Below are 25,337 nucleotides of genomic sequence, written 5' to 3'. Positions count from 1 at the left end.
TTCTAACTACCTACAGTTACCATCCATTTAATCCCTATAGTGGATTAATGCACTATTTGAATTGAAGCTCTTACAACTCGATCATCTAACCTGTAAATGTTTTTGTATTGTCTTACAAATGAGTTTTGGGGGACATTTTATATCTAAACCATCACAATATGTTACTGAATGTCATTGATTGATAGTTTGTAGATAATAATAATAATCTACCATTAGTAACTATTCTTACTTTATTCATTAAGCCTTCCCATATTCATTCAAAGTTCTGCCTCTTTCTGGCTTTGTTTACTTGTTTGTTTGTTTTTTAAGGAACACAAGCTATGAAATGAGCTACCAATTTTCTAATATCACATTAGCATTAATTGGCTAGGCAACCTTGGAAAAGTTACCTAAGTCCTTGGTTCCTCAATTTCTTTTTCTTTTTCTTTTAAATGGGAATAAAAATCAAACCCATATGCTTAGAACAGAGTCTGACAGACAATAAGCACTTATAGATGGTAATCAATGTTAGCTCAGCAGCTGATCATTAGAGTGGTCCATGAAAATAATAAGCCAAAATGAAAAGAACAGTCAAGCTTCAATCATTTACTACAACAGTATCAGTTAAATGCTAAACAGGAGAAAGAGTTGGTCTCTGCAATCCTGCATTTTTGCTCTAGCGTTGGTGTTGGATGTTGGATCAGAGCAGAGCCCAAAACAAAATGCTCCTCCTGTTCTAAAGCTTTTGGGGCCATGGTGAGAGATAGGAATGGCAAGAAACCCGGGAGCACAGAAATCTGAGTAAGAGTAGAGAAAAATGTATTCAAGACCCAATCCACCTCCCATAAGGCACTCTTCATAGGGGCTTTGGCATGAGAAAGACCTCTGGATGCAAGAACAAATACACATAAGAGCAAGTCCAGCAGGAGGTAGGGAAGCCCAATTCCAGTTAGAGACTGCAGTGCATTGGCTGGGTGCCATGTCTTGATGGGAGGGCAAGTTGCCCTCCCAATGCCTGCCAGGTAAAGCTTTCATTATTTACCTGTGATTGGGCCTGGGAGATTACATAAGAGATTGGGGCCTCATATTCTGGTCGACCCTACATTCACACACATGCATATAGCAAACTTACATAAAATCATTTAAAGCATTGTACATGCTACTCAGATATTGTTGGAGGGAGAGTATCACTTCATACAACCAACTGTAGGAAAATAAAGAATTCTTACAAATACTTTCATCTTTCAAGTTTTTTCTTTCTTTTTTTTCTCTTAAAACTCTTTTTTTTTACTTGTGATAAAATATACATGATATAAAATATATCATCTTAACCATTTTTCAGTGTACAGTTCAGTAGTTTATGTATACTCACTCATCTGCATGAACATGAACCCTTTTCATGGTGCAAAAGCAAAACTCCATACCCTTAAACAACAACTCCCTACTCCCTGCTCCCCTTTCCAGCAATTCATTTAAAAGTACTTCCCAGTCTTGCTGGATCCTCCACTTTAGTTTCTTTTCACCTCTATTATGTGGGGTGATTTTTCTCCATCATTCCTATGGCCAAACCTATCATGTCAAAATCTTTCTCGTCTTCTGAAAAGCAAACTCTAACAACCACCACCCCAAGAAGTAATGGTACCTAACTTTCGTAGAAGGTACTTTAGCAGCCATCCTTAATGCTGAGTGTTCTCTTTGGAGACTTGCTGCTCATTTTAAGTGGCTTTTGATTTTTTTCCAAAGGCAGATAATGCTTGGCCCACAAAACTCTTATGAGCAAAGTTCTTTCATATCGTTATGAAAAGAAATTACAGGGACAAGGCATTCAGGGAGAATAAAAGACTACATCTCACATCTACATTTCTGGAAAAGTCCTCAGCACCTCTGACCTATATGCACTTAGTAGATCATATTTTCAAATTTTATATATATGAATATATATATATATATATATATATATGTATTAAATTTATATATATATATATATATATGTATTATATATATAATACATATATATATATGTATTATATATATATATGTATGTATATATATATGTATTAAATATATATATATATATATATATATATGTATTAAATTTTGTATTTTTACTCTCTAGGTGATGTGTTGACGTTCCTAGATTCTCATGTGGAATGTAATGTTGGCTGGTTGGAACCTCTTCTGGAAAGGGTTTATTTAAGTAGAAAGAAAGTGGCCTGTCCAGTAATTGAAGTCATCAATGACAAGGATATGAGGTAATTTTGCCATATATATGTCCAAGTGCATCTTTGCCCACAGCAGTAGAAAGTTCTGGTCTTAAATATGCATTTTTGAAAATCTAAGAAATACACAGTTTATCTATTCAAATAAATGAGAATATATGATAGTATCTTAGGATCAGAACCAGTCAATCCAATAATCTCTGGTAAATCTAACAAGTTTAAGTTAACCCTGTTTTAGTTACCTTTTTTTTTTTTTTTTTTGCTGCTGTGACTAAAAGACAAAACAAGAATAATTTTTCGGAGGAAAACTGTATTTGGGAGCTCGTAGTTTCAGAGGTCTCAGTTCATAGTTGGTGAGCTCCATTCCTCAAGTCTAGAGATGAGACACAACTCCATGGCAGAAGAGTGTGGCAGAGAGAAGCAGCTCTGGAAATGACAATCAGGAAGGAGAGGGAGAGGGAGAGGGAGAGGGAGAGGGAGAGGGAGAGGGAGAGGGAGAGGGAGAGAGAGGGAGAGGGAGAGGGAGAGGGAGAGAGAGAGAGAGAGAGAGAGAAAGAAGAAGAAGAAGAAGAAGAGGAGGAGGAGGAGGAGGAGGAGACAGAGAAAGAGAGTTTGCACTTAACAGATACAAAATATATATCCCAAAGGCACATCCCCAATGACCTACCTCCTCTAGTCACACCCTACCCACCTTCAGTTACCACTCAGGTAATCCCTATCAGGGTAAAGCACCAATTGGTTTAAATCTCTCATAACTGAACATTTTGCCTCTAAACCTTCTTGCATTGTCTTACACATGAGTCATTTGGGGGGACACCTCATTTATAAACCTTATATCATAATACCCTAAATACCAATAAATCCTATTACTCATTATTTAATAGATTCCCCCTTTAAATTCAGCTGAACTCCAAAATATTTTCCTCAAGTTTAATCCTTCCTTTTGCAGGAAACATATATGTGTATATAAGTTGTTGTTTCTCCTTCCAAAATGACTAGGGCATTATTAAAAGTAAAATAAAATTTAAATGCAAGCAATCTGGTTAATTTATCATCAGTACAAATTGTAAATTTTCTTGAATTGTTACTAAAAGATAAAGATCTAAAATGACCTGCAGAAGCACCTGTTTCATACCTGAATAAGTCTTGGAGCCAAGTTGATGAATTATAGGCTGCATCTAATCTCAGGTCACACATTTTTGGTTTTGTTTTTGTTTTCCTGGATTAGTTATATGACGGTGGACAACTTTCAAAGAGGTATCTTTGTATGGCCCATGAACTTCGGTTGGAAAACAATTCCTCCAGATGTTGTTGCAAAAAATAAAATCAAAGAAACTGATATAATACGGTAAGTGTGTGAAATTTAAGACCAAGAAGCAGACATATGTCTTTTTGATAAGGTATGTAAAAAAATTTTACAAAATAACTGTAATCTATTTTTTCTATAAAAACTCAAGAACTTCAGGTCTGTACAATACATTACCAAAGCAAACAGATTTTCCTGAGAAATTAGTTTTCGAGTATTAAAACTCCTTTTTACATGTTTAACTGTACCCTATCCCAGCCATAAGCCTAGAGAAGTCTATTTGATACTATTCCTGTTTCCTTGGATTACAATGTGAGAAACACAAACTCATGGAATATGCTGCATAACACACATAATATTAAAGTAAGTGTGAGTAAAAATTTAAAAAAAATAAATAATAGTCATAGAGATATCACTATAATAGCTATAGTAAGATTTTTTCATAGTCTAATCCTACTTCCTCCATGAAACAGTTGCCAAATTCTGTTAATAAATTAAGAAATAGACTCAGAAGCCCAGTATGAATTAAAATTCGGACTTTATTACTAAGAAGCTGGATTGAAAACAGAGCTTAGGCCTGAAGCCAAATGAAGGCTTCCTGTGTCTTCTCTCACTTTCAGCTTGCTCAGTGGCAACCACCATGGGATGTGGTAACTGCCTTGTCTACCTGCTGACTAAAATATCATTTCTGTCCCCCAAGGCTCTGGAGTCTGACTGAGGGCTCTGGAGTCTGACTGTTTGGGTTTGAATTTCATCTCTACCACTTACTAGTGGTATGAACTTTTTTTAGCTCACTTAACCACTTTGAATCTGTTTCCTTGTTTCTATGTGAAGATTAATAGAAGTGCCTACTGCTTATATCATTTTGAAAATTAATCTGATTATATACATATGTGTGTATATATAAACTTCATTAAGCAGTGCTTGCCACAGAACAAGCTGTCAATCAGCTTCACACATGGTTGAGAGGCAGTACCGTGCAGTCACAGAGCACAGCATGCAGCCATACTGCCTAAGTGTGCACCTGAGATGTACATCATACTTGTCTCTCATCCTTGGGAAAGTTTCTTACCTTCTCTGCATTGTGGTTTCTTAATAATGGTATAAACTTGCAGGATTTGGGGGAATTTTAAGTTAATACACAGATAATACAATAGTGCCTGGTACTAGTTTAACCCTAAGTAAATGTTAAAAATTATATCCCTGGAGAGTTTATGTCACAGTTTAAATAACAAAGAAGAATCCTACTTCCAGGCTACATCTTTGCTGAACTAATCAAGCCTTGCACCATGAATCAGAGAACTCATCTCCCAAGCACTATTTGTAACTCCATCCTGAGATCTCCCTATACTTGGTGGCTGCTTAGAAATGCTTCTAACTCTAATGCAAACATACAGAGGACCAACTCTGAAAAGCAATCTTTTCATTTTTATAGGTGCCCTGTCATGGCAGGTGGATTATTTTCTATTGATAAAAATTACTTTTTTGAACTTGGAACCTATGACCCGGGACTTGATGTTTGGGGTGGAGAAAATATGGAGCTCTCATTTAAGGTATTATCAAATTTATTTATTAAAGTTTATTATCAAATTTGTTAATTAAATTTTCTTTACAATTAAGAGCTTATCATTTTACATGTTTTCATTTTATTAATATGATTAAATATGCAACACACTAGGAGGAAATTTCACAGAAATTTCAGGATCGTTGGATTAATTTTCTCATATCTCAGATTGAATTTGGAAAAAATCAATCACTGTTGCAAAATTAACACCCAAGAAAGCCTTACAACAGCAATTGTAAAGTGTCGAAAATGCAGCTGCTTTTCTGTTGGGTTGGTGATTTATTGCAAAAGGGGTGGGACTTTGGAGCTCCTGATCAAGAATAGTGTTGAATTGTGACCCAGGATCTCCATAGGATAAGAGAAGGAGAGTATGTTAAAGCTAGAGATGAAAAAGGAAGAGAAAGGTGGGGGTGATGGCATGAAAAGCAAAGAGAGATCAGTACAATAGGGGAAATGGACTAGAGGGTGGGTGGAGGGGTGGGGAATATTGGGGAGGGATGTTGACCAAATTCTATTGTTGTGTTGGGTGCACATACGAATAGGTAACAACAATCACACCATTATGTACAACTATAATGCACCAATAAAAAATGTAGAGAAAAGATAAAAATTTAAAAAAAAAACAAGGGGAAGGTGAACAAATGGACATCCATTTACATCTCCATGATTCGACCAAAACAGGAGCTCACATTTTATACATTTGATATTTATAGTCATATTGTACATGTTTTATACATTGGCATTCTGTGAAGCATTTTTTTTTTTTTTTTTAGGAAAAGAAGTTTACATTGCAGGTTAAGAAAAAATTTTATCTTAGTAATCATCAAATGGTCCACATCACAATATATAAAACTAAATAAACCCTGCTGAGTTTCAGAAAACACCAGAGTGTTTTCTTGACTTCAAGCTGGGAGAAACAAAACCTCCAGGTGGCTCCTTGTCATTAATTGCCCATGATTTTAAACAATCTCTTCATAATTGAAGCCTATCTTTAAATTGTTCCAGGTGTGGATGTGTGGTGGAGAAATTGAGATCATTCCCTGCTCCCGTGTGGGCCACATCTTCAGAAATGACAATCCATATTCCTTCCCCAAAGACCGCATGAAGACCGTGGAGCGGAACTTGGTGCGGGTGGCTGAGGTCTGGCTTGATGAGTACAAGGAGTTGTTCTATGGCCACGGGGATCACCTCATAGACCAAGAGCTTGAGGTGGGCAACCTCACCCAGCAGAGGGAGCTTCGAAAGAAACTGAAATGTAAAAGTTTCAAATGGTACTTGGAGAATGTCTTTCCAGATTTAAAGGCTCCCATTGTGAGAGCTAGTGGTGTGGTAAGTTCACATGACAATTTAAATTCTTAACTCTGCAAAAGTGGTACAAAAATGCTTCAAAAATGCGTAGGAAAAAATGATTTATCGTGTTACACTATACATAAACACACACTATGAATTGCCATAAGACAAGGCATAGCCGAGAATTAAACGTGGCTGAACTTGAGGAAGGAAGCCATGTGCAATGATTGATTCAACAGATTTCTGTTGTGTGTCAGGAGACCAGGCAGCATTTTAGAACTGGATAATAAACAAAGTAGACTCCATTTCTTCCTTTAAAAATTAAAGTTGAGCCAGGCGCAGTGGCACACACCTCTAATCCCAGTGGCTCTGGAGGCTGAGGCAGGAGGATCTCGAGTTCAAAGCCAGCCTCAGCAAAAGAGAGGTGCTAAGCAACTCAGTGAGACCCTGTCTCTAAATAAAATACAAAACAGGGCTGGGGATGTGGATCAGTGGGTGAGTGCCCTGAATTCTATTCCCAGTACTCCCTACCTCAAATAAAACCCTTAAAGTTGAAATGTTGAATAGGAAAAAAAGATAATAAACAGTAAGTTCAACACAAAACATAACTCTCATTTAGGGTATAGGTGATGAATTCTAAGTTACTGTGGCCAAGAAATCATTTCTGAGGAAAAGACTTTGAAACCAAGGCCTGAAACACAAAGCATCAGCCAAGATCTAAAAAAGAGGGCTAGGAAGAGGGTGCCGCTCATGCAAAACTCTAAGGCAGGTGAAAACTGAGGGCACTTGAGAACTGGAAAAAAGACTGTTGTTGTCAGGGTGTGAAGGAGGGAATGGTACCAGAAGAAGGTGCAGAGAGATTAGATCACACAGGTCCTTGCAGGGAGAGTTAGGATTTCCTTTTCTTCCCTCCCTATCTTCCTCTCTATCCCTATTTCTCTATTTCTATCTCTCCAAAAACATAACAGGAATTTGTTGAGCAGAGTTAAACAAAGAGATAAAATTTCATTGGGATTTTTTTTTAAGTTTCAAAAAGGGATTTGTCAGAAAATAACAAAATTTCAGGACATAAGGAGAGGTACAAAAAGGAAAGAAAATCATATAGGTTGAACAGAGTGCAACACTAAGAGGGTCAAGTAGGAGGAGACCCTGGGAGGACCATTCCAAACCTGTTCTGGGAATGGTAGGACACAGGGCCATCTAACAGAATGGGCATAAAGATGGTTGGTCAAACTGCCGCCTAGATAGAGCTCTTCCTGTGTCAGGTTTATTTGTGATCACTTTTGTTTTATTTCTTATTTACTTATAAATACATCCAGCATTTTTTAGTGTTCTTTCAGAGTGTCTTTTTTTTCCATTCAAGAAGTTCTCAAACTAAATCATGAGTAAGCCCACTCTTTCAGGCCATGTTTTTCCATTTCTTGCCAGAAAGAAGATTATTACAAACCAACCACTCTCCCCACCTGGCAAATCTGATAACAAGAACTTAAGACATTTCATTAACCATTTTAGGAAACTTCGGGAAGAATGTTAAAGACAGAAACTAGTTTGCAAATTCATTCTGATTTATAAATTCAACTAATAAATAAATATATATGACCAGTTTATATATAACATATCATACTCTAAAGTCTCCTTTTTTCAGGTCAAAATAGAATAGCAGCTACCTCAGGTGTCTCAACCTGATATTTTACCCTAGGTAACTAAAAAATATAACATGTCAAATATATACATTCAATAAAATTTATATTTTAAATTTAATACCTAAAACAGGAAAAAAATTAGAATTCTCACCATAGAGAATTTTTCTTTTCCTAACAGAATCTCTGCAATATCATTACTCAACTTTAGCCACCAGAGGGGGCTATAAAACTACCTTTTGGCTCAGCTGTGACACTAACTTTTAAAAGCATTCCTACCAAATTTTTGAAAATCTCCCCTAAATAATTGCCTCTGCTGATAAATGTACTCCATAAAATGCTGCAATACTCTAAAAAATATTTTAACAGAGTTTTCCTGCTATTTCCTTATTTGTTTGTTGTTTTTCTTAGATAAATTTTAGTAAAGATAACATTTGCTACCTTCTGAAGAAACCAGGAGGGAGTATTATCATAATCCACAAAAAAATTAGGACCTTTTTCCGGGAAATTCAAAATAAGATCAACTTGACCTTTATTTGGGATAAACAATCTTAAAAACTTAAAAAAAAAAAAAAGTCAACTTCACCACATGTTTTTGTTACTTACTCCGTGTTTTCCTGTCTTTTAACCTACACACTTGGGAATTTAAATCCAGTGAAATTTCTTTTGGATTTTTTAAAAAATAAAAACAAATAATTTCTTTTTGAACTAAAAATATCTGAAACTAACACAAGAACCTCACCAGCATTATGTTTTTTTCCACAGGATTACATTGTAGCAAACTGCCTATAGCCTAAAGTTTAACAATTCTGTAATAAACTGGGGAATTCCTACCTCCTGAACTAGAAAATAAAATTATTCTACACGGAAAGTTTAAAATCTATGCACGACCTGATTTTGGATAAACTACTTTAAAATTAAAAAAAAACCAAAACATTAAACGTTTCATAAGGAAGTGAAGAATAACCATTCCTTAGCACTTCATAGGCCATTTCTCTAAGAAGAAAATTCGTTTCCCCAGGAATTTCTGATTAGAAGGGAAAGAAAGAGAAATTCAGATAAAGAAAAGAAGCAAGACATAAGGCACAGAGCAGATTTCCCTTTCCCTCCATTGCCTTTCTGTGCCTGAAGGAAGGAATTGTATGAAATAAACACAAAGGACTCAGTTAAGCCAGGGTTCTCAAACAGCATTCCCAGAAGTGACAGCTGGGCTGGAACAGGCTCCCCGGTCCAGTAAATCTGAGGAGCACTCATTACATTCTGAGCAGCAAGCTGAGCACCAACACCTAGAAGGTTCTGAAAAGTTCTGGAGAAGGTTCAGCTGTGCTGAAACCAGATTCCCAAAACTGTTGGAATGTGGAATATTTGCTTCCTGATCCACAAATATAGGCTCTTACATCTCTGCCCAGATCCTGGGCATGATTGGCCCTCTTTAAACTCCAGGATTATTCTTCGTTCACATACGTCTACTGACCATCCTCCAGAAGTTGGATCTTTCTGTGTGCTGTGGCTGCTCTCATTTGCTAATGGTGGACTTTCTATCCCCATTCTGGTCATTTTAAATTGCGGATAGAGCTTTCCTTGAGGATATTTGATGGAGACTCATCCTCTGGAGTTGATTTGTATTTTTATTTGCCAGACACCTCAGAAGTTACCAACCTGTTACTATTTCTTATTGTTTGTTTCTATGCCTTGAAAGTATGTAAGGTTTTCCTTTCTATTCAATGAAAATGGTACAAATTCTCTAACAAAACAAAACAAAGGTCAGTGTATGGTTTCAGATTTCCAGGGAGAACTTAGATTTCAGTACCAATGGGGAAATTGTTTTTCCTCCTACACCATTCTCATTGAGGGTCCTTCGTTTTCCAACTTTCTCTGGAAGACCTCATTCCAATCTGGGCTTCTGCATGCCCAAGTTATTCTCATTACTTTATGAGGGGGCATGTTCCTGACACACCAAGTTTGCAGTTCCCTCCTGCTTCTATTTTATTCTTCATTTCCTGAGGCTGACTCTTTTCTGCAAGCTAATCTATGCATGCAAAAGTGGGACCAATCCCCGGGGGGCCCCTAGTTAGGAAGTCTGGCAATCGGATGAGCTATGCCACCTGCTTCAATGAAGCAGCAGAGTTGGAGCTCCATAAAACAGGAGGGTGCAAAAACAGTGTCATCAGCAACAAAGCCCTTACCACCTCCCAGCTCAGGAGGCTTTCCTGTTTCATATAATATAGATTCAGCTCTATGCTGCTCTTCCAGAAATCTGAAAGGCCTAAATTGCATTATTAACCTACCTTCTCGTTAGCTCTGCCCAGGATGTCAAAGAGGGTAAGGGAATCAACATTTTTCTGCATTAAATGGTGACTGATAGAAAGCTACCTCCATATTTGACCCTGCAAATCCATTAAAAACCTGGGGGCCTGCCAGAAAGTGCCTTTATGCTTGGCTCTATATTAGCTTTCGTGACTTTTCCTATAATGAATTGTAGCTTGCTTGAGTCATTAGACAGATTCTGACAGGGAATCAGCTGGAATCTGCTGTTCTTTGAAGGACTCAATTTATCTATGATTCAGTGCCTAAGCAGCCAGATAGCTTGGAGGGTCAGCCAAGGAACATAGCCCACGACTCTTGATTTGATTAAATTGCAAGTATGTGCATTGACTTTTAATATATGCATCAGATAAACTCGAGACAAGAAAATAACTATTTTCTGTGCCACCTTTTCTTCATTTGTCATTTGTCATTCCAAGAAAGGGTTAATTAAAAGCTTCTGTTTGCTGGCTCTGTGACTGAATTGCGGGCCTAAATTGACAGATTGAAGCAAGATTACATTATGTCTCTGTTAGAGCTAGCCACCAATAAAATCATATAGTGCTAAGTAATACTAAGCTATTAATTTAACTATCTTTTAACCTTATTATAGTTTTATATTCCGTGTTTTCTAAACATGTCTGAGTGCTGTGTTCTACTTTGAAATATTTTTCCTTAATTCATATTTTATATTTTCCTTCCTAGCTTATTAACCTGGCCTTGGGTAAATGTGTTTCCATTGAAAACACCACAGCCATCCTGGAAGACTGTGATGGGAGCAGCCAGGTATGCCTAGCTGGGGGTTTCTATCTCATGATAGCGGATAGGTACCATGTTTGACATACTCATTGCAAACTTGAGAAATGTAACTTCAACCAATAGAAATCCATAACCAGTCTCTAAATTTCTCTATAATCCTAAGGCCTTTATAAGATAGTCCACCCCTAAATGCAAAGTCAGTGACTGAGGAAGTGAAGGAGTGGGTACTAAAGTCCACGGACTGGCTCCTGGGTCCTTCCCTTGCAAGAATGGGTTCACCTGCACATGTTCTTTAACCTTTGGGAAAACAGTCCTTGCTTCTGGGGGTGAGACTGGAATTAGGTAACACACAGGAAATATACAGTAACTAATGCTAGTGCTCTGTTAATTTTTCAACAATAATAAGAGCAAAAGATATTTTTTAGATTACAAAGCATATGAGGATAAAATAATAAAGAAAATAGAGTACATAATTTTAAGTAATCATTCCAGCATTTTATCATGGATTTCACACAATCTACAATCCATGATGGAAACCCTGCAGCCAAACTCCCACAAACTCAGAGCAGAATGCTTAGGAGAGGGAGCAGGACCAGGGGAAATAGAACAGGGATGGCTCCTGCCGTGTTGGAGGTGATCTGAGAGATCACACCTCCCTCTCCAACATATGTTCCCTCACAGTTCTACCTTCTGTGGGAGTAGTTATCTGGTTTGGATGCCAAATAGGACTCACAGGAACAGATTCATGAGTAGAAATCAGCCCCCCAATTTGCAAATCACTCTTTGCTGAAAAAAAAAATATTTTGCAGTGATAGTCTTGGTTTACTAAATCTTGCTTCTTTACTTTGACTTTGAGACATTGCTTACATTTTCAAGTACATCCCATCTCTACCTCTTAATTCAAAGCTGTTAATAGAAGAAAACGTATCTCTGCTGCTCTAATTCACTTATAATTTGTAGATACAAAACCAAGAGAAGTGTTTCTTAATTAGGAAAGAGAAGTCAGAGGGAAATGGAAGGTGTCAAAAAGAATCAGTCGAAAGAAATAAATTTTGCTTATTAAAAATTAGAGGAAGAAAAACAATATCATAAATTGTAAAACAAAAAAAAAACCACAATTAGTCTACATCATATAAGAATATTGAATAATGACTTCTTCAAGACTCATCATTGTAGGTGCTTATTGTATTTATTGTGCTTGAGTAACCATTATTTCATTTGAAAACCCAATATCTGTTCTTTTGTGGTTACTGGGAATTGAAACCAGGCCCTGTGCATTCTATACAAGTGTTCTACCACTACCAGCTTCTGTTCTTGAAAACATTGAGTCTCTACAAGGCAAACTAGAAGATCAAAGTATTAATTATGTCACCTCCCATAAACCCCAACTTCCTTTTCATCTGGTTGTTCATTTTTAGCTTCTCCCTCTTATGGTTTGCTAAACTAATAAAAGGGACAGGAACATAGAGCAAGTTATAATTTATCAGAAAGAATAAAGCTTAATACCAAGCCATGACTATAGAAGTCATCAAAAGAGCTCAAAAGGAATAAATTCCTCAGATGGGGGTATTTAACCCTATCCTTACCTTACCTAAAAAGTCTCCTTAGTTTTAACTTCTAAACCAGTTAAGATGTTCCTTTTTTAGGTAATATACTTATCTTAGTATTCATATAACCTCCTTTGGTGATGTGGTTTTTCCATACTCTTCCCAATTTTAATGTCCACATAAATTATGAGGGAAGTTTATGCATGCAGATCTGGATTCAGTGGGTCCATGGTGGGGCTGAGATCCATCATTTCCAACTAACTCCAGATGATGCTAATGTTTGTCTAGGGAATACAAATTGAGTCATAAGATTCAACACATTGGCTTTAATTTAACCTGATAATCTGAATTAAATCTCGGTTACACTGAAAATGATTTATTAGGTAAAAGCAATTAGATAGATTTTACCAGAAGTTTTATTTTTTTTTCCAAATATTTTTGGATTAGTTCAAATAGTAAATTTCCCACAGAGCCACAGCCTTAGAGCAAAATGACCAATCAGATAATATTAGATTTTAAACAACTGTAGAAAATGTTTTTGAGGACTGAAAACATGGTTCCATTGCCTGAATCAGTATTTATTTTACACAATGTCAACTCTCCAAAACTAAATTTCTCCGAAAGCAGTTTCTATGAACTGGGGCATGCTAACATAACAGCAACCTGATGTTTCCTTGTACTATCAGCTGAGAAAGATCTAAACCTTTCCTACAGCAGAATGAAGCCTCTAGAAGTCCAATTGTCTAGATAGTCTGAATCAAGAAAGCATAATAATTTCCACCAAAGAAACTGAAGGCTGTGACTAGGATCTCCCTCAAACTACCTATGGCTTGGAAACTTAATCATTCTTCAAGCCCTAGCGTTGTCTGGGATTCACAACACCTGAAACAACATTCATATGTGGATAGGTACTAATTGTACTCATCAGTTTTTAAGTTATAATTAACATTTATTGCAGACTTATTGTATGCTAGAAACTCAATGGTCATTACTCTAACCCTCTGGCATAGATGCATTTGCTATCCAAGTTAAAAAGTTACAAAAATGAGATTAGACTGAGTAAATAATGTGCCCATGCTATCAGAATTGAAAGTGGTAGCACTGGGATTTGAATGTAAATCATCAGATCAGATTACCTATATTCTTAGCTATTACTAACAAAAATGTTTGACAAAACCACTACCTATGTTTGCTGCCTGAAGTGACCTTCTCTATATTCATTTACTCTCCAGCTTCAACAATTTAATTACACCTGGTTAAGACTAATTAAACATAAAGGATGGTGTTTGGCCCCCATCCCTGATGAGGGATCCCTGATGCTGCACCCCTGTGATAACAAAAACAAAGGGCTAAAATGGCTGCATAAATCCACCTCCGTCTTTCATCCAGAACTGGTAAGCAAAATATATGTACCTCTTCTTTGCCAGAAATTTAACTTTCAATCAATGGGACATAAAACCCTCATTGTCAGTAAACTCATTTGGAAGCTTTAAATGTGTTTGTGTCTATGGAGGCAGATATTAATCTCCATTCTACTCAGAGAAAAGAAATAGATATTTTTTGTAAATTATTGTCTTTTTTTTTTTTCTTTTTCAAAATTTATTTTAAATGAATAATTTTTAAATAAAAGTCACTGGGTTCTTGGTTATATTGCTACATCTTTCTATTGCTTCATTCAGTCAACAATGCCAAAGCAAGGGCTGTAACCCAAAAATTGGTTGTCAGAAAAGCATACAGGGAGAGTATAAGGAAAAAGCAAGAAGCTATGTGCTTACTGTATACCCTGCTGTTCAGAATGATTCTAGTTACTTGTCCTGCCCTCTTTCCATACAAGGAGATGTTTTCTCAGTCCCTGTGGTTCCCAGAGACCTGGGCCCCCTGAGGAGTGCTGGAACCAGCTCTCACCCTGACATAGAAGCCCATTGTGTGCATCTTTTACCATCTCTGTGCTCAGTGATATCACACTGATAGCTTGAAAATAGCCATAAAGACAGTCTTTACACCATAGAAATTAGCAGATAGATGCTACTGGATCAGGGAATATTTTTCAAGAGGTCTAATTGTCAATATGTATCAAAATGTGCCTGTTCTACTGTATTCATTCCCAGAGTCTGCTCAGTTTTTCCCAATTGTATTTTAACAGGATACAAAGTCATGTAGGATCTTGAAATAGCAGGAATAATCTCAGCATTGCCTTCTCAAATTTTCTACCATTTCACTTGCAGATAGTCACCAAATCCACTGTATGCGTTGGTTACATGAAAACTATTATTCTTCCCAGAGCTGCCCCCAAAGTGTTCTCTACTATATATCAATTCCTTCTGAACATTTTTTTTCTCTTTAATGATAATTATTATCAATTTTTTCAGGAAATTAGGAATTGCTAGTGTATAAGCTGCTAATTTTGTCTTGCATACAGTTTAAGAAATCCATAAATATCTATTGAATAAATTATACTTTACCTTCTCCTTCTTTAACCCTGTGGTAAAGGAGAGAGGAAGAAAATAAGGAAGGTAGAGAAAGAGAAAGAAAGAGTAAGACAATAAGAAGCACAATACATATTTCATCTCCAGAATTCAATGTTGGAATAGATATCTGTAAGAACGTACTTAGTGGTAAGGTTTCCTAAATAGTTGATTTGGTAAAGAAGATAATTTAATCTAGATACCCAAAACTAGAAAGCTCATAATCCCAGTGACTCAGGAGACTGAGGCCAGAGGATCACAAGTTCAAAGCCAGCCTCTGCAATTTAGCGAGACTCTAACCAACTTAGTGAGACACTGTCTCAAAATAAATATATATATTTTTTAAAAAAGGTTGGGGAATGTAGCACAGTGGTAAAATCCCCCCAGGGTTCAATTCCTGGTACAAACAAACAAACAAAAATACCTAGAAAACTGCCTCCCAAACTTGTTTGTACCTGTGACTTTGTGACATTCTACATAGCTGCTTGCTGTCTTGTGTCTCTTTTGATGTTACTAGATGTTCATGGAGATCAATATCTGGTCATGGTCTTTCCTCTTTTTTCAGGTTTTTTTTTTTTGGTAGTTTTCATATTATACCTCCTAAGTTAGCCAGCTGTCCACCTGTGTTAGCCAGCTGTCCACCAGTATAGCAAAATTGCTTAGATAATCAAAGTATAAAGAGAAAGGTTTGTTTCTCACATTTTTGGAGATGATAGTCCATGATCAGTCAACCCTGTTGTTGCTTTGGCCCAGTTGCAGGGCTACACACAGTAGCAGGAGTGTGTGGTGGAGGAAAAAAAAAAAAAAAAAGAAGCAGGAAGAGGCAGGATCCCATAGTCCTCTTGGGGGACATGCCCAGAATGATTTATGGAGCTCCACTGGGCCCCACCTCTCAAAGATTCCAGCACCTCCTAATGGAGGAAGGAAGTGTAGAGTGAGTTTGACTCCAGACAACAATGGATTATTAAAATTAGATATGTCTGAATCTACATTTAAAAGGTAATTCCCAGGTCAGCCCTCCTCAAATGCTCTGGATTTCAACCATCCTAAAAGAATTAGTGTCATAAGTGGAAGACTTGGGCATGGAGTGCTTTTCCACCACTGGTTTCTATTGAGTGACTTTAGGCTGGGAGCAAGTGACTTAGTTACTGGATGAATGCTGTAAACAATCTATAATGATTTTCTTCAAGGCCAACTGTTTTACAAACCTTGGGCATTTTCAAGCTTCCTACTTTTAAAATACTGCAGTGGATTCTAGACATCAGGCACTATGTATTTTATTTATGGTTAGGAGATCATAAATAAAATACATCATTTCTGGCATTCTGTAATACAGATTTTATACATATATATTATAATATATATATATAATATATATATAATTTAGAATATATATGTTTTAAACATGAATTTAATTAAGAAATGAATAAACTCATTCTCTGTCATGGCATGTGTTTGTTTGTTTTTTTAATTACCAACACCAATGAGGTATTCATCATCTGTCAAATACATTAAATGACATCTGGATTGGGAGGGTGGGTACCGGGGATTGAACTCAGGGGCACTCGACCACTGAGCTACATCTCCAGCCCTATTTCTGTATTTTATTTAGAGACAGGGTCTCACTGAGTTGCTTAGTGCCTTGCTTTTGCTCAGGCTGGCTTTGAACTCACTGTTTTCCTGCCTCAGCTTCCTGAGCCACTGGGATTACAGGGGTGCACCACTGTGCCCAGTGACATCTGAATTTTTTTATGCTTTAAATCCTATAGTTATCAGCCATATCATTAGAAAATTCATCTTTTGCTACCCCCAAATTAATAATCTCACAGCTTGGAGAAAACGAAACTTAGTTTGAGACACAAAACAAACTAATACTTCTAAACCCATGTTTATGTTATTTAGTTTAGGAGAAATCCTTAGAAATCAAAAATGTAGTTGCTCATCTTTTTGGAGACATGTTAGGATTTACATATATATATATGTATATATCTTTATTGTCAAGTTCAGTCTGTGGCTCATTCCCAGATCTTCTTTCTTTCCAGGTAAATCACATTGTTTTTGAAAACTATCATCAGTTGTTGTGCTTGGAAGGAAATTTTCCACAGAAGATGCTTAAAGTAGCTACTTGTGACCCAACCAAACCACATCAAAAGTGGAAATTTGAAAAGTACTATGAAGAATGAAGAGGAACTGAGGTTTTGCCTAGTCAACCCATTAGATAACTGTGAAAGTAACAGTGAACTCAGTGACTCTATTTTTCAGTGGTAGTTTAAAGTTTCAATGGAATGGAAGATTTTTTAAAATCACAATATTTAGAGTACCAAAAGATAACTCAGGGAAACAGTCCACCATTTGGGTAGACTGGAGTCCTGGTGGACTGGAGTCCTTCAGCCCAGGGTGGCCTTTGGTATTGCCTACTTCCTGCCCTGTGCGGGAACTCATTCTGCAGGTTTCCCTGGTGTAATCTCACAGGTAACCAGAAATGATAACAGACACGGGGGAGCACAATGATATTCACAATGACTGTCTTTAAACCCACAGACAACCTGGTCCTTTATTTGTCATTTTTTTCATCAAACACAAACTGCATGAGTTCTTATGGCTAGAAAAAATATCAGATGCACATAGGGTTACAATTCTGTTGAAATTTCTATACATGCATTTTTACCTAGTAATTTAAAACAGTACTGATCAACTATTGATGACCCCACCTAATAGCTGGGTTTTGATCTAGATTATTGCATACTGTTTTATTCTCAGTCTGAGTCATAGTAAAAAAGAAGGGGTCTTTATAAAAATATTTAATTCTGAGCGTAGAAATTGTTTCAGCTCATTTTGTGCTTTTAAAACTGCACTTTTAAATAACTGGTCATACCAGTAACTTCCTGGATTTGTGTGGATATTAATTTTTAAAAAGCAAAGAAAAATAGTAGTAACCAAAATATATTTGGTTGCTGAAGATACTCTAATTTGGGGGCAAAGTGAGAAGAGTTAAAACAAAGCAGAAACAGTGTATTGAAAAAAAAATATTAATTTTATATGAAATAATAAAATGCTATTTTAGATTTAACCAGTGGGATGAAGTATGTTAAAAATGTACTCTAAAAAACTTCAAAGTAGAAATAAAGTTAAGAAAACATAATGAAAAAGGAAGGAAAAGAAAAAATTGCCCTGGAGTTTTCCTCCCTGATCAAAACAGCAAAGCTCTCAATGTGGACCCAATGATAACAATTGCAAGTTTGGGGGAAAATTAACTATTTTTTGATCAAAATAAAATTCTCATCATAATATACCAGTACTTATGCATACTAAACGAAATCTTAAAAATCATATTATTTTCAATAATTTTGGTAAGAAAATTAATACCCGAAGATAATTTACTTGTCTAAAACTCACAGGCCAAACGGGGCATAGTGTTGCATGTCTATAATCCAACTACATGGGAAGCTGAGACAGGAAGAGTACAAGTTCAAGGATAGCCTGGGCAATTTAGCAAGACTCTATCTCAAAATAAAAATAAATAAATAAATAAAAAGGTCTAGGAATGTAGCTTATTTGTAGAGGCCCCCTGGTTACTGAGGCCATCCTCAGTACCAACAAAGTAAAACAAATAAAAATAAAAATCACAGGCCAATTAATTGGAGAACCAAGATGAGAATTCAGCTCTCCAGATTCAGGGACCATTCTTTCATTTCAGGGCACTGACCTGAACAAATTTGTCTTATGACAGACCTTAGAAAGAGATATGCAACTTCTTTCTTGGGTCCCAGGATAGCCATGCTTATTCTTAATATTTAAAAAAAAAAAAGACTTTAAAAATATTTGAAATATTTGTTCAGTTGAGTTAATGGTAAAACTAGACAATTTTAGTTCTGACTTTCTATGTGATACAACTTCAACATCCAACTGAGTATGCAAAAGCAGAACTATAAGGATGGGAAGGGGAAATATTTTTTGCACATTTATAACAATGTAAGATGTTTTATTCAAATAATTGATGATTTCAGATAAGAGAATAAATAGAAAATGATAGTCTTTTCAAAAACAGCCATATGAATGAGAAACACAAGTCAGTTCAATTAGGCAAAGGATTAATTGAATTGCTGACCAAACCAATCATACTTAGGTACCTCCTGTGATGCTTTGTGTAACTGAAAAATGCTGCAAGGTCCCCAGTCTGTAGATTCTCCATTCTATCCGGTTTTTACAAAGAAAAGTCAAGTCTTTTCAGAAAAAGGGTAAGTCATCATATGGCGCCACCCACCTTTGCTGAAGAAAGGTCTGTGTCTTTCTCAAAAGTCCCTTCTCCTTTCTGCTCAGTGCAGCCTCTTCCTGACCTTACCTGACACACTTCTTATATAAAGCTATATTTGAATCCATATTTTCAATAGAACAAAATTATTTTCAAACTTCACATTTGTTCTTTAAAAAAAAAACTGTTTCACCATATATTTCCTCAATTACTCTAAGAGGCAAAGAACTGATCACTATTTAGGAATTTGTGCAGGTCTAATAGTGAGACAATTGACTAATTATCAAATCTATTCTAACAATTTTTAAGTATTGCCTTCTAAATTTAAAAACAAAAAAAGTGGAATAAGTCTATGAATGCTACCAGGTCTTCTGGTATTTCTCATGCTAAACCCTGGAAAGGGGCACTTTAGGGTCCAAATCAGCCTGAATTCTTCAATAGGAAGTTGTGTTATTGGGGGCTTCAGTTTTACTAGGATTGGCTTAGGTTATAGCCTTTTCAACAGAAAAAACTTTTATGCATCTTGTTATCTTGTTAACTAGAACACAGGATAGCCTTGATAATATTTGGCAGAATTTATATGACCAAAACGCTAATTTACCAAACCCTCAAAGTGTTTTTGTGCCTATCAGTTGTCATAACAATGTTTTATGACCAGTACCAAATTTGCTCAGTTCTGCTTGCTGACATTTAATTGGCTGTCATCCACAGGGCTGCAGACTCTGATGGGCCATGATCACAATGTATCTGTAGCTTCACCACACTAATTTGGAAACACTCTCTTAGGTACTCAAACACCTTACTCTGCCATTGTCTTAGGGACTATAGAGGAACAAGGATACCAGTCATAGGAATTCAGTATTTCCAGCCAACTCTCATGTCATGAATGCCTTAGAATGATTTTCGAGGAGCTCTTATGCAAGAGAATGAAGTTGAGACATATTAGATAGTATTGTTGTTTTTGGTTCAAACATTTCTAATTTAACTTCCGCATTCAGAATGCAGGAAACAAATGATAGCTCAGACAAAGATCCCAATATCTTGGATAAAAAATGAAGATATTATAAGAGGGGACAGGAAAAGAGAGGAGCTATTATTGTTGAGCACTTCCTAACACTAGGCACTGCAGTTGGGTTGCAGTTATTGGTATCACAGATAATGAAATAAGATGGAGTCAGACCTCTGTGATCTCTATTATGTTTGGATAGAGAGGAAATAGAAGCTGTGTATCTCTCTGTGCATTAAGTATAAGTGTGTCAACTCCCTTATGTCTTGCAATGATATATATATACATGACTTCATGTAAGACCTGTTCTTTTCTACTTTCTGTATCAAATATGAGTGATAGACATGTAGAGGTTTGCTTCCCTGTAAACCCCAAATCTTTCTTCCCCAAATCTTTAAGCAGAGCTGACAAGTTGCTTGATTTGAATAGAAGTAGAAAATAAAAAATTGAAGACTTTCAATTTAAAATAGAAACCATGATTCTTAACTTCCATTCATTGTGTAGATTGTCACTAAAGTGCTTTTGCAACAGTGTTAACATAGGTTGTTCAATGATTGCTACAAGTCCAAATGCTTTGAAATGAAAAAAGAAATCCTAACCAAGGCTGTTGTAAAAAATATTTATTTTTTTTTATAAATACCTGTTCCATTCAGGTTTGAATAAGCCGTATAAAGTATTATATTCTGTCATGAAGCTTAATGGATGATATTACAGTTGCTGGTGCCTGTATCTAAGAGAAAGAGCAGAGGGAATATCATCAGATACAATGAACTTAATGCCTCTATTTTCAAAGCAGTAGGTCAACTTAGAGTCACCATTTTAATTCAGATCCCTTTGCCAATTTATGTAAGCCTTTGCTTTATAAAACACATAAACAAAACCCTATTGAAAAATCTCATTTTAAATCATATAGGGCAATTTAGAATAATTTAGAATATGCTGAGATCCTAGTAATGACAACTGTCATCAAATAAGTAATAAATATTTTTTAAATAAAGGTTTCCTATTTTATTGTTAATTGATAATTGTGAGTTTAAAGATGTTAGTTATAGATCTCTACATAAATAAAAGCCTTTAAATTATATATTGAAATTAAAAGTTTTGATAACATGAATGAGGATTTTAATCTTTTCCTGACCAATCAAAAACATCAATTTTTGTAAAGGCATGTGCATGTGTATGTGTGTGTTTGATGCTATAGATTGGGAGAAAGTAAAACCCAGAGTTTCTACCTGCAACATGAAGGAAATTAAATGTCACTGAATAATTTTAACTCTCTTAGTTACATGGCTTTGTCTAATCTAACCTTCTATATAACAGTTTCAATAACAAGTGAACTTTCATTCTAGATACTGTTTTGCAGACTTGAAGGAGTAATCAAACTCTAAATTATCAGGGTGCTTGTTCTTCTGTTCATGATTGTGCACAATGCTCTCATTCTTCTCCTTCAAACACTGCTCAAATTTCACTAGTTTTATACATATTAATCCACAGGAAGTAAGCTTAAAACAAGACAAAGAAGAATATTGAAGAATTTTGTTATTGATTCCCTGAAAACATTCCTTAGCGAGAGAACAAGATTGAAGCTATAGAGCATATAGGAATTTGGAGTCAATTTGGACATCTTTATGTACCACATTTTTGCCTATGATCAACCAAAGTCATTATAAAGAAGGAGTTGGATAGATAATTTTTAATTTCTAGGAAAAAGTACAAACAGCTTTCTAAATTTATGTCTAAAATTTCCCTGAGCTGGCAGCTAGTTCCTGGATGTCACCAGTGTGTTTTGTACTTTGCCATGTCTCTAGATGATTTCTGTTGCCCATTACCCACCCACCCCCCGCCCCGTATCATTGTGTCTGTGTAGACAGTATGGTCCAGTCATCTCGTGTTCTTCATGAGCTGTGTAAAGATTTGGGTCCTCATATTTATGGTGTTATGCTACAGTTTGATATTTTAATATTGGCAAATATAACTTTGACATTACTTTTTATAGCCCTCTTGTTTTTATAGAGCAATGAAAGTTCAGACTTTAAGAGAAGTGGTTGCCTTTCTCATATGGTCAAACATATTTCTTCTTTATGATACCCTGGTGTTTCATCCTCTTCCATAATTCTCTATTATTACTTATTTTAAATGTTTTCCTTATCACTTTGAAAAACTTAAATGTCTGTTCTCCATTTGAAAATATGCCAAAAGTACTACCCCATGTAAATATGTGAAAACAATTACTATAAAAGTGCCAGCAAAGTTTAAATGCATTACCTTGACAATTACAAAGATAAATATGTATTTTTTCAAATTGTTGGTGTTAATATGCAACTAAAACAATATCTCAGTTTCTTTCAAAGTAATAGAAATTTTTTTCCTATATATTATATATCTCCCAGAAAGTTTTTATAATTTCATATGTAATCATTTAAAAACCTTTTTGAAATAAACAATGCAAACGAATTGAAATGAGGTGTTCTCTTGATTTTTGAAAAGGCAATTATTGATATTCTTAGTAGCTGCTAATATGGAAGTTTCTTACTAAAATTTAAAAGGTGGCCAAAGAAAGTCTAGAAACCAGAAGCAAAGACACAAACTTTTATTCACAGCAAGCCAGACACAGCAGTTCTTTATTTAAATGTTAATATATAGAGATAGGTTCTACAAATTCTGTGTCTTCACCATAACAATATATTTACAGACAAATAAAGCTATTATTAATTTCTAATCAGATGACAACAAAAGAAAATAAAGGTCATGCAAGAAATATCAGCATTTGTACAATAAACCAATTTTCTTTTCTCTCAGATACCAGAGTTCCAACTGAACCTGGAATCACAATGACTCAGGTAAACCTCATGTGCAGTTACCAATGTGTGTCCTTAATCATATCCCATGTGCCTTTCAAATATGTTGAGTATCCCTCACATAATCTGAAACAGGACCTTGTCTTTGCTAAGCTACAAAGACTTAAAACCCTGTCAAATTTCTCCAGGTAGCTTAACTCTGTGACGGCAGTAAGGGCAACACGTGCCAATGCTGAAGACGAGTGTCAGTGCTCTCTAGTAACCACTTTGCCCCATCCATGAACTTGAAGCATTTACCAATTGAACATACCCTAACATAGTCTTTGTTGACAACATATTTCACAATTGGTTAATTGTCTGGTAAGAATACACAGCTAAAAAGACCCAAACTCTATATACTGCAGCCACATAAGAGCCAGTTGCTTTGCCATGTCACCTACCCATAGACCACCCATCTCCTTCAAGTTTCACAGGAATTCATCACCTCATTTAGAATAACTCAAAATGCAGGCTAAGGTGGACTAACAATATGGTCCTGCTCCATGATGGAAAACACAATACTGTACTTTGACAGGGGAAAGAAAATAGTTTCTAGGTGGAACAATTTAAAGGATCTAAATTAAATAGAAAATTGTCCTAGTACACCCATCTCCTACCTAAACATTATCAATAAAGATCTGACTTCCCTCATGTTGTTTCAAATGAAATCTGCAGGTTATATAGTAACTGTGAAATAGAATAAAAGGAGCACCTTGATCCTGAATAACATTGAGTCTTGCAAACACTAAATGGCAGTATTTAGTGGAAAAATATTATATAACCAGGAAGAATTAAAGAAGCTGCCGTTAAGACATGTGGGATTTGTTACACATAAATAAGCAATAATCTAGAAGGAATAACTCAGGCTTTTTCACAAAATGAAAAAGAAATAAACAAAAGGCTGAATAGTACAATGAAGACTGTAATACACTCAGACAATAAGGAATTGTCTTTTTATTTGTGGAGCCAAAAGATATTTTTAACTGTGGCAACAGAAAGTTCAGGGTAATATATATGGAAACATGAAAAGAAACATTGTGGAACAAACTAAGTAAGAATATAAATATAGACTCTCTTTTCATAAATATTCAATACATTATTTGATGCATTGATTTGAGTGAAGCTCCACAAGTATAATTTTAAGTATTTTTTGATTTGGGCTGAGGTTCAGTGAATTACATATTCCCAACAACTATCAGAACTTTCTCACTAAAAATATATGCTCACACCCTACTTTAAAAATATTCTAAGATAATTATTTCCATTTTCATAGTAACTAGTACAGTTGTGACTAGCATTGTCTCAGGTTTCTAAGGAAATAAGATTATTCTGAGATCCTGTTAATAAGAGAAAGCATGATAATAGAGAGGGACATTCTCTGAAAACTGTGCTAAAATCATCAGTTTTCTTTTTTATGACTTTAATTGTGCTAGACAAGATTTTGTTTTCAGTCACAAAAATACAACTATCCAATATAACTCCTTAGTCTATTGCCCACAATCTTCTAGCCCCTCCCTTTATCAACCTTACAATGGGTTTGATTCAGTTTGAAAGCATAAAGCCAACATTTAGCAAACAGAATTCTGCAATAGCTCTGCCTCTTAGTGAGAAAATTCAGTGAATGGTGACACTAGGAAGGTGGTCCATAGAATTTTCACTCACTAGATGCCAAGGAAAACCACTCAAGATGTTTTCTTTCAGCGTAATAAGGCAAAGAATTTTTGAAAGTTTATTACCAGAGTCTATAAAAACCATGCTTAAAAGGAGGAGGACTCAGAGAAAGAAAGACACCAGAAGAAATACAGGAGTCATTTCAAATAGTTATCTCTTTGATTTGATGGCTACTTTTTCCAGCTTTGCTACTTTTAAAGCCAAATCATGCAAGAGTCCCCAGTGGGTCTGGCTCTTAATGCTTGTCACATAATGCTATATTAGTAAAGTTTTAAATAGCAAGTGCTCAAGAATGAATCTAAAGCTTTTTGATTTGAGGTTACCAGACTGAGTTTTGTCTAAGGTTATTTCCATATCATTCTACAGCAAAAAAGACAATAAGCTTGCCTGTGTTTCAAGGGAGGGGGGGGTAACTCAAGGCATAGAAACATTTCACTCAGGACAAATGGAATTAGCTTTTTCTTTAGTGGGTGTGAGAAATTCTCAGTTCCAGTTAGT

At 35.7% G+C, this 25,337-nt stretch overlaps 1 protein-coding gene across 1 annotated transcript in view; it reads left to right on the top strand.

The window, feature by feature from the left end:
- Window positions 1-17,256, top strand: part of Galnt5 (polypeptide N-acetylgalactosaminyltransferase 5) — a 41,886-nt gene extending 24,630 nt beyond the window's left edge. The window contains exons 4-10 of the mRNA XM_076866847.2: window positions 2,096-2,231; window positions 3,427-3,546; window positions 4,940-5,057; window positions 6,074-6,397; window positions 11,008-11,088; window positions 13,841-14,002; window positions 17,116-17,256. Coding sequence (XP_076722962.2) covers window positions 2,096-2,231; window positions 3,427-3,546; window positions 4,940-5,057; window positions 6,074-6,397; window positions 11,008-11,088; window positions 13,841-14,002; window positions 17,116-17,256 — 1,082 coding nt within the window. The remainder of the gene's footprint in view (window positions 1-2,095; window positions 2,232-3,426; window positions 3,547-4,939; window positions 5,058-6,073; window positions 6,398-11,007; window positions 11,089-13,840; window positions 14,003-17,115) is intronic.
- Window positions 17,257-25,337: the final 8,081 nt, after the last annotated feature.

This window comes from Callospermophilus lateralis, chromosome 9 (genome assembly GCF_048772815.1).
Source record: "Callospermophilus lateralis isolate mCalLat2 chromosome 9, mCalLat2.hap1, whole genome shotgun sequence".
Taxonomy (NCBI): Eukaryota; Metazoa; Chordata; class Mammalia; order Rodentia; family Sciuridae; genus Callospermophilus; species Callospermophilus lateralis.
This window is presented reverse-complemented; position numbering and strand designations above follow the sequence as displayed.